Below are 9,930 nucleotides of genomic sequence, written 5' to 3' on the forward strand. Positions count from 1 at the left end.
GTGACAAATTGAATTGTTATTATGTAAAGAGTTTTCACACTGTCATTCAGTCATAATTGTTTGATTTTTACCATAACTACCTCTAAAGTCATTTCCATGCATGAATTGTTGTAATGTGTTGAAGGAGAAATTTTTTTACATTGAGGATGTGTGACAATCAAAATCTTGAAAAGAATGTGAATTTTTCAAATCTGATTTTTTTATAGGGCGTATTACTGCTCTTGAAATAACTAACCCATTTTGCATAATTGAAAATTTGACCACATGCCCAATTTCATACATTTCTTCATAAAAAAATGTCGTGAATTTTTGCTTTTGGGCAAATGAGGTTTCTGTTGAAATTATTTGCTCTTGGTAAGTTTCAGAAGTGTTGAGGGTTGTAAGGGACAGCGATTGTGATGTAAGAAAATCTGAAGTTGTTCATCTTTCTTGCATCTTTAGGCCTTGTTAGTTATTGCAAAATGAATGATGCATCTTTTCTTGGTTAAGTGATGATTGTATATGAAGCACAAACATCAAACACGAGACATAACACATAGATAGTGTAGGTGTTGTGTGACTTGTTTCAGTGTCAGACACCGCTTTTGGTCGCGCTTTCAATTTGAAGTGTCGGTGCTACGTATTGTACACAATGATACTGCATTTCATTGGACTGTATCAAAGATGTAAAGACACGGTTATGGTTGATTTTTCATATGCAGGACAATGCACATTTGATGCTCCGGATTTTAGGTTGAAGTTCTTCACTTGCTGTGTTTGCTGTCATGGTATATTCAATGTTTGATCTCTTTAACAATATATTTTATTTATATGCTATTTGATTAATATACTATAAATACTTGTCTGGATGGGCATAATATTGTGCTGTATTTTTTTACCTGTCAATATGATTTTCCTTGTCTAAGCATCATATGTACATTTTTGCATAGAAAAGGGAACATGCAATGTAAGTGTAAACTAGTTTTACACTGATGTTCAAACAAAATCTTGTATTTGACAATTATTTTTATAATGAGGTTATAAAATGGGCTTATATGAGAATATGATGAGTACTCATTCAATGTCGGTGTAAAATTAATTTACATTGACAGTGCATTACTATTAAACTCCTCAGTAAAATCCGACTAAAGTATGTGTTTAGGTAAAAAAAAAAACTTCTATTAGATTGTAGAATATATTGCAAAAAGAATGACAATACTTCATCATAAACAATACAGCAATAGCAGAAGAGTATATCCCATCTCAGATATTACTTTGAGATGAATTTGTATTTTGAAATTGTTAGAATTTACTTAACAAGATAGTATCTAAAATTGATCTGGTGGATTTTGATATTTCCCAGCACATTGTATTCTGGCACTTATTTGTATGTATTTCTGAATGCAGGATCCTAATGGTTCTATTGATGATAAGTGTGAAAATAGACTGTACATTGGCAATCTTGATCTCAGAATTACAGAGTTAGTTTCGTCAATCCCCCAACACAGCTTAATTTTTTTTTTCGCGTCAAATGGTATCATGTGTTCTGAAGGCTTTATCAACAAATAAAAGATGGAAAGTATGTATTGAAAGTATATGTAATGAATACTTTCTATTTCTTGATTTCTTAAAGTGTGTTTGGATTTCAATTGAATGAGCTCAAATGCACAAACTTACATTTGAGTTCCTTAGCACTGAAATTCAAGCACATTGTAACCATTGCCATTGAAATTGGTTTTAGGAATCTAGGAATCAAGTTTTCAAATCGCGGTAACTATTGCATTTGTGTTGCAATCCTAGATATTGCGAGAATCACAGTCAAATGCAACTGATTTGGCCTCAATTGCGGTTTCAAGGACATCAAAAACCTAGATGTCACAGCCTAGCGGTTACAAACCTTTATTTAAAACCTTGACAGGAGCCTCACCCTCAGTTTCCTTGTATTTCGTGCAAATTCTTATCCTCTACTTTTGTTTCCATCATTTTACAGAGCTGCTCTACTCAAAATGTTTTCTCCTTATGGAAAGATTGTGACCGAAGATTTCTTGTGGCACACCCGTGGCCCGAAACGTGGCGAACCACGGGGTTTCGCTTTTATCCAGTATAGCACAAAAGAGGTACAGAGATGACATTCTTTTGTTATACTTTCACATTCAAACAATTCCTGATTTCCATTATTAAAGTGAGAATGCAGGAAGCTAAATTAGCCAAGGAGAAAATGCATGGGAAGTTAGCTTGCGGCCGGCCATTAGTTGTTCGTCTTGCGAGTGAGAGATACGCGCTGGAAACAGCAGATAGCTCTAAAAAAGCAACAGGTGAAGGGCACAAGTTGCATCTCACTAGTGGCTCGGGACAGACAAGTCGTAGTGCGAAAATAGCCGCAATAAAGAACAAGCTGAAGTCTTTAGAGGAGGATAACTCTAAGATCAAGAAACAGAAGAAGGGTGACAATATATCTTGAATCAATAGTGTTATTGTACAATATGTTGAATTAGGGTGAAATTCAGAAACTTATAATATTGAATGTCACGAAGTTGTTAGTAACACCATTTAATTGCAATTCATATATATTTTCATTTAGCTCTTTTTTTTCTTTCTTTTCAACTTAGATATGAAGCAAAAGTTGGAACTTTGTGTAAATTCTTTTTTACTTTAAAATTATGTATTGATTGAGTTATCTAATTTGAGGTGGAAACTGGAGTCTTAATTATAAATGGAATGGACTGTTGCTTTTCTGAATGTAAAAATGAAATGGGAAGGATTTAGTTGAGCTTACAAATTCAGTGTAATGGATGGCTTATGTTATGTTATTTTATTTATTATTGGGCTGAACTCTAGATTACTAGAGTTGTTTTTTTCTCTAAAATTCCACGTTTTTCATTCACAATTGAGTACATGGATTATATATTTAATAGTATAAATGAAATTATTATGAATTTATGATATCTTTGAATTTGTGGTATAAAGTGGAATGAAGTAGCCCTTTTATTCGAATTTTTTTTGGATTGAAGTAGAATAAGGTAGCATCCATTTTTTAAAAGCTAGTTAATCCATCCCGGTAAAAAAAAATCTTTTAATTTCACTATGTTTATATCACAAATTTAAACATACCCTAGTTAATCCTTGAAGTGATTGTGATCTAAAGTAGTTAGAGACATTTTTTAAGGTTAAATTTTGAAGTTAGGAGGGAGGTGCAATCGAGGATAATTCATCACTTTATATCAGTTGTGTAAACTGATTCCGAAAAAGTAGATTAAGTGTGTGTCTAAAAAATGTTTTTAATACATTAATATTACTAAGATAATTTATTTTTTCACTAATCCACAGTAATTAGGATCTTTTAAATTTAATAGACGCTCCAAAATTTCCCTATAAATTAGATCTTGTGAGACTGTTATAGACTAATTTTCCGAGTCAATGATATGATGTCTAACTATTTTTAAATAAGATTGAGCTACAAACATCATGTTTATACCACCAAGATAATGTTTCTACTTTCTAATCATATTATTTGAACAATTAAGCATTTTTTTAGTTAAGCGTGAAGTTTCAATACTTCAAAATATTCTTTTGAAATAAGAGTGTAAGAAAGTTAGCTACATTCAATTATTTTTTTTTATATACATATAATTGATGGAATTTCGAATGGAGTTGTATTTCTAATTTTTTTCGTGGGAGACTATCAAAACAGATATAGTTAAATATTATAAAAATATTATTGTGTAGTTCCAATAAATAAAGAATTTAGTTTGCACACATTGTTGTTTGTCTAAATTTTTTACACTTCAATCACATCTCACTATTTAAGTATTTATGCAGATATTTTATAAACAATGTCAAAATCACATTATAGAGTAATTTGATTATATATATGGGTAAAATATATTATTATTATTATTATTATTATTATTATTATTATTATTATTATTATTATTATTATTATTATTATTTTCTGTATCTTGGCCATGTATAAATAACCAACTCCCCAAACTTGAAAAGAGTAAAAAAAAGATTATAAATAATTATTCTTTCCAAATAAAAGAAAAATGTAAATAATTTTTACTCATGGAAGTATCTTGCAATTGAATAGTTACAAAATAAAAAGAAGGATAATCGTAGATAAAAAAAAAATTAAAATGAATAGCCACAAAACTCGTAATTTTAAGTCACAAATATAAATAAATAACCTACTCTCACTTTATTTAATGATTCCTATTTTAAACTCGTAATTTTATTTTTGTTTATAATCAAGACTGTAGTTGTATCTCTACAATTTTATCACTCTGTTCTTAATCATTATCTTCAAATATAAACTTAAAAAAAAAATTATAGATGAAATATTATATATATAGTCATTTAAGTTACATGAAAATAACAAATTAATTATTTATCTTTTTTTTAAAAAAAAAAATAAGGTTTTATATATTTTTCTTTTGGAGTCAAGTTCGTCATTTATGTTTGTAAATGTTTAATGATCCTAATTTTAAACATGTAAAGAATTATTTATGTTTGTAAATGTAAAGAATTTGAGTGAGATGTATTTTAAGGTTATTGAAATTAAACACAAAATTCTCTTAATCTATATTATAAAATCACATAAAAATTTGTTATATATAATAACAAAGTTCATAGTCCAGTTTTAAAAATCTTTAACTAAAAATCATTGAATGAATTCAAATCTAAAAATAGTTCAACATTATAATTTTTATAAACTAACTTGATAAAAAAAATTAATAAAATTAAAAGATCAATTTGATATTTTTGTACAACTTAAAAGACTAATAAATATATTTTGCCTAAATTATATTACTAAATACATTCTACTTTTTTATTTATTTGAAGTATTCATAATAAATGGACTACTTTTTATGGTCCATTTGATTAATACAAAATATAAGAAACAAAACAAGATAACAATATAATTCTTCATATCTAAATTTACTGTTTGATGAGTCAACACAATATAACAAATTTATCATGAAAGTTATCATATTCATGTCTCTTTAATTAAAATATTTATCCATGATAAGATAAAAAAATAATTTATTTATCTCTATAAAATATAACTTAAGACAAAAATTTGAAACCTATAAAATATAAAAAGAACAAAAACAAAACCTTTTTTTTATAATAATAAAAAAAGAATATGGTATTAAACTATATAGACTCGTTTGTTTAAGATTTTAAAAAAAAAATTATAGTATTTTATCTTTTTGTTATAACATTTTTAAAATAAAATTTTAAAAATAAAGCTTTAAATAAAAAATTAGTTTAAATAGTTTATCTTAAAATATGATTTTAAGTATTTCATCTATTTTCTATAATTTTTTTTAGATAATAAAATTTAAAAAGATGAAAAGCAATTTTGAGAAGTTTTTCATAAAAATCATTTTTAAAATATACTTTTTTTAAAAAGAAAAATCTGATTTTTATTATGTTAAAATCTTTAATAATGAATATCTAAGTTATTGAATGTCAAAATTATTATTTTTTAATTGGTAACAAATGAATCTAAAAAACTTATACTATTTTAAAGTAAATTTTCATAAAAATCATTTTTAAAATTGCAAAGTAAAAATCACTTTTTTAAAATCTTAAACAAATAGGTAAATACGACTTAAAAATAATTTTGGTAATTTATATTTTTTACCAAATATTCGTTGTGGTCTTTTATCTTTTTATTTATTTGTTTTAATACTTTATCTTTTATAAGTGATGAATTTTACTCATTTTCATCATAACTCTTTCAAATAACTTTATAATTATTGTCTTGAACTTTTATGATCAAATCTTGGATGAATTGTAAAGTTATGAATGCGACCTTAATAAAAATGAGGTGAAAATATAGTGAACTCTAACCTCTGATAAATGCTCTTTGTTTCAAAGAGTTTAAATATATTTAAAAGCATGCAAAAAATAGTATTTTCAAATGCAAACATTTTATATGATTAAATTGATCTTTTTATAGAATATTATCCTCAATACACTTTGATAATTGTTAAAAGATATTCTAATAATTGATATTACTATAATTTTTATTATGATTGTAACAAAAACTAAATAAATAAATAAAAATACACAATTTAAAAGATAAATGATCAAAGTAAATAAAAATAAAAATAAATAGTCAAAGATAAATTACTATTATATTTACGTTAAAATATATTAATAATTAATATTTAAAAATATTTACGTGATATGGAAAGGATGATTTTTCAATTTATAAAATATTAAAAATTTAAAAATCAGTTGATATAGAATATTTCAATGTTAATCTGTATGGCGTGTTTGTTTATTTATCTTTGAAAATGAGTCATATAAATTGATGAGGATAATAAGCCATTCAAAAACCCGAACCTTCAGAATCTACTTTCACCAATGGCTGTCCTAAAAACACCAGCTGTCACTGTTCTCTCTCCATCACGGCCAATAAAGTCATGCCACGTATCATTACGCCAACATTCTCTCCGCCACAATTCATGTCTGCTGCAGCCTCATCAAAAATGCACTATCACAACAACAACAACCTCGTATCTGTCGAAGGAATCTGGTTTAAGTCGAAGTGTTAATGTTGCGGTGAGGTCACAGCTGAGATATCCTATCATATCCCCTGATGATCATTGGGGTGTTTGGTCAACTATCTTTAGCATCGGCGCTTTTGGTCTCTGGTAATTTTTATTCATTTTCCTAACTCCATTTCTATATGATTGCTTGAGAAAGTCTAGGAGAGTGTTTGGATTGGTGATATAATGTAGAATTGAGTCAAATAGAATATGATAGACTATTTAGATTTGGGTTTAGATAGTTTTTTAAGCTGAAAATTGATCATGAGTGTCAATCGTTAGAAATGTCAATCACTAATGTGAGATCATTAAAATTGTTTGACTTTTAGATATTCTTTTTTTGAGTCACACTCCTGATTGATTATGATATTTAGATAATTTTATTTTAAAGTCACACTTGATTATGATATATGAAGAGTAGTAGCTTCGGACAATTTCCGAAAGACCTCAAATTTATAGGACACCAAAAAATAAATTTATAGTATAAAAAAATATGTATAAAAATATTATATAGTAAAAAAATTATCAAAGTTGGAGGGATTGATGTCTCTTCTTCTCAAACTCTAGATCTAAAATTCTAAATTTATAAATAGTTGATTTCTTATAGTTGAATAAGTACAAAAAATATTGTACTCTTTTAGGAGTAAAAAAATGTTTGCCCTGTTCACATAGTTGGCTTAGTAGTCTTGTAGACCGATGGGAAAACTTCTTTTCATAAAACAGGGACATCCTTGAGAATTTGAGTGTACTATACAAAGTTTGAACTTGTATAAAAAGAATAGGACATCAAATTCAAATTTCAACACCCCAATTCTCAGGGACGACACTATAGAGAGTATCCTCAAATTAATATTATCTTCGTTACTTTTTATAAGAGACAATTGAATAACAAAAATTAATGTATTTTGTCTATAATCAAATACATCAATGACCAAATACATCAATCTTTGCTGATTTTAACAAATTGAATTGATTAAAAATTTTAATAGACAATGAGAATTTCAGAATTTTAAAATTGAATTAGATGAAAAGACTAATCCGATTTACTTTGTGAAAACATTTCGTGAAATCCAAGGTCGGAGAAGACTAAAATTGGGAGAATGGTGAGTGCTGCATTAGTGAGCACATTAGTTGGACTTGCAGCAAGTAATCTAGGAATTCTTCCTCATGATGCACCTGCATATTCCATTGTCTTGGAGTTTCTTTTACCACTTACTATTCCATTGCTATTGTTTGGAGCAAATTTGCACCAAGTGATTCGTTCGACTGGCACACTTCTCTTAGCTTTCTTACTCGGGACAGGTGATTTTATCTATTTATCTATCTAGCTATCTGTTTATCTATGATTTTCTATTGATAAAAAAATAGCGAAATTTCACATTTTTCTTTTTCTTTTTCCACTCATATCTGTCTAATCTCTTTCGAGATGTTGGGATCTTTTTATCTCTTTCTATGATTTTAAATTGTAATTGTGGTTATGCTGCGAACTTATATATTGTTCTAAATTACAGACAAATTCAGCTGCATTTGCAGTTGTGATGTTGCTGCGAAAACTTTTTAAATCGTTATATTGCAACCGTGGTTGCACTCCGCAATTTAAAACTATGAATATCAAAGATTCACTACTCTTGCTACTTTTTGTGGTCTTTGAAGAATATATGGTTATCTCAAATGTCTTATTCATATAGATACTCTTATCAAGGAGTGAATTTCATGAACAAAGTTGTACTTAAATTGGAGACTTTATAATTGATTCTGATGTTGTGGATTGCAGTTGCTACTGTGGTTGGCACTCTAGTGGCATTTCTTTTGGTGCCTATGAGATCTCTTGGTCCTGACAACTGGAAAATAGCAGCAGCTCTCATGGGTAGCTATATTGGTGGATGTAAGTGCTTATACCAATTGCTATTATTTTTAGTTCTCTCATGAAGCTATAAAGAATAAGCTTTATGCTTAGTCCACGAAATAAGTTAACCAAATATAAACTAACATAGGGGATGAAGCATTTATATACATTGATTGAATACTTGATGCAACACCGACGCATCAAATTAAAGACGTGTATCCAATCACTGCTACTTTTTCAAATTATTAGTGTCGTGTCTGGTGTCAGTGTTTCGTAGTTTGTTATAACCACATATATTGATTGATTTTTAGAAGTGTAAAAAATTGAATGAATTTGATTTTTTGACCCTTGAATGTTGATTGTTGTAGCTGTTAATTATGTTGCGATTTCAGAGGCGCTTGGTTTGTCTGCATCAGTTTTAGCCGCAGGAGTTGCAGCAGATAATGTTATCTGTGCTGTTTATTTTATGGTGTTGTTTGCATTGGCTTCTAAAATACCTGCTGAGACTGCACCACCAACCACTGCTGGTACCATTTTCCTCAAACACTATTCTAATTCTAATACAAGATCTTCCTTCTTTCCTTTTCTATGTGCTTTGAGACAGAATTTTATGGGATGAATATTTTATTTCAACGCATTGAGATTACAAAAATATAGGTGTTAATTATATGACAACACAATAGTCCCTAAATGTATTGAAATTCCAAAAATATCTGAGTGGTCTTATGTTACTAGTTTTATGAACTAAATTGACAATTGACAAATGGAAGACACATTTGAGAATCAGATTAATTAACAAAAGACAAATTAGAAGATCAAACTGACTAACGAAAGTTATATTAAGAGATATTTTTGTAAATTTTGATACATTCATGAATCATGATCTATAATGACAAGGTCCGACATATTCAAGCACCAAAATTACTACTTTCTCTTATTTATTTATTTATATAGTGAAAGTAATATATCGAGAGTAAACCACCATTTTAGTTTTTGAAAGTGTAGGGTGCTGTCATTTTGGTCTCAGACTTAGCTAAAAACCTAAATTAGTTTTTGAATCATCAAAATAGTATTGAAAGATACAACTTACTATCATAAAAGTCCCTGAAAGATAGAACTTAATGTCAAAATAGTCTTTGGTCGTTATAACATCAGAGACTAATCTGTGACAGACGTTTGGATGATTTAAGGATTAATTTTGATTTTCACTTAGCCACAGACTAAATTCACAGTACTCTACATTTTTTAGGAATAAAATAGGGTTTGAGCCAATATATTGATGATGAAGAAGCTATTCATTTCTCTTGCCTATGTAAGTTTATGAGTAATGTTTGCAGATAATGCAATGCATATGATGAAGTCAGATAATCAAGGAAACGTGCCTGTGTTGCAGACAGCTACAGCAGTTGCTACATCATTTTTAATATGCAGAGCTGCCACATACTTCACAAAACTTTATGGTATCCGAGGAGGAACTCTTCCAGGTGTAACTGCAATCATAGTCATTTTAGCAACTCTTCTCCCAAAGTTGATTAGTCCCCT

The 9,930-nt window shown here is 28.4% G+C and overlaps 2 protein-coding genes across 4 annotated transcripts in view; both read left to right on the forward strand.

Annotated features, from left to right (window-relative positions):
- Nucleotides 1-627: 627 nt before the first annotated feature.
- On the forward strand, nucleotides 628-2,661 carry LOC101496931 (uncharacterized). 3 transcript variants are annotated; one of them, XM_073364149.1, is made up of 4 exons: nucleotides 628-767; nucleotides 1,387-1,460; nucleotides 1,970-2,096; nucleotides 2,174-2,661. In XM_073364149.1, the coding sequence occupies exons 1-4, from the start codon at nucleotides 765-767 to the stop codon at nucleotides 2,438-2,440; spliced, it is 471 nt and encodes a 156-aa protein (XP_073220250.1). In that variant the 5' UTR covers nucleotides 628-764; the 3' UTR covers nucleotides 2,441-2,661. The 3 variants fall into 3 exon arrangements, with proteins under 3 accessions (XP_073220250.1, XP_073220251.1, XP_073220252.1); XM_073364150.1 differs by lacking the exon at nucleotides 628-767 and having other exon boundaries at nucleotides 1,446-1,558; XM_073364151.1 differs by lacking the exon at nucleotides 628-767 and having other exon boundaries at nucleotides 1,447-1,460; nucleotides 2,163-2,661.
- Nucleotides 2,662-6,296: 3,635 nt separating this feature from the next.
- Nucleotides 6,297-9,930, forward strand: part of LOC101496612 (uncharacterized) — a 5,356-nt gene continuing 1,722 nt past the window's right edge. Inside the window, exons 1-5 of the mRNA XM_073364186.1 lie at nucleotides 6,297-6,647; nucleotides 7,618-7,844; nucleotides 8,317-8,427; nucleotides 8,757-8,915; nucleotides 9,726-9,930. Of these exons, the coding sequence (XP_073220287.1) occupies nucleotides 6,358-6,647; nucleotides 7,618-7,844; nucleotides 8,317-8,427; nucleotides 8,757-8,915; nucleotides 9,726-9,930 (992 nt within the window). The 5' untranslated portion in view covers nucleotides 6,297-6,357. The remainder of the gene's footprint in view (nucleotides 6,648-7,617; nucleotides 7,845-8,316; nucleotides 8,428-8,756; nucleotides 8,916-9,725) is intronic.

This window comes from Cicer arietinum, chromosome 8 (genome assembly GCF_000331145.2).
Source record: "Cicer arietinum cultivar CDC Frontier isolate Library 1 chromosome 8, Cicar.CDCFrontier_v2.0, whole genome shotgun sequence".
In the NCBI taxonomy this organism is placed as follows: Eukaryota; Viridiplantae; Streptophyta; class Magnoliopsida; order Fabales; family Fabaceae; genus Cicer; species Cicer arietinum.

Bases quoted from the DNA above. Each gene is read 5' to 3' on its own strand.
- LOC101496931 (XM_073364149.1), top strand. The intron at 1,461-1,969 runs GTTAGTTTCGTC...ATCATTTTACAG, and splicing joins CTTGATCTCAGAATTACAGA to AGCTGCTCTACTCAAAATGT. The intron at 2,097-2,173 runs GTACAGAGATGA...GTGAGAATGCAG, and splicing joins TCCAGTATAGCACAAAAGAG to GAAGCTAAATTAGCCAAGGA.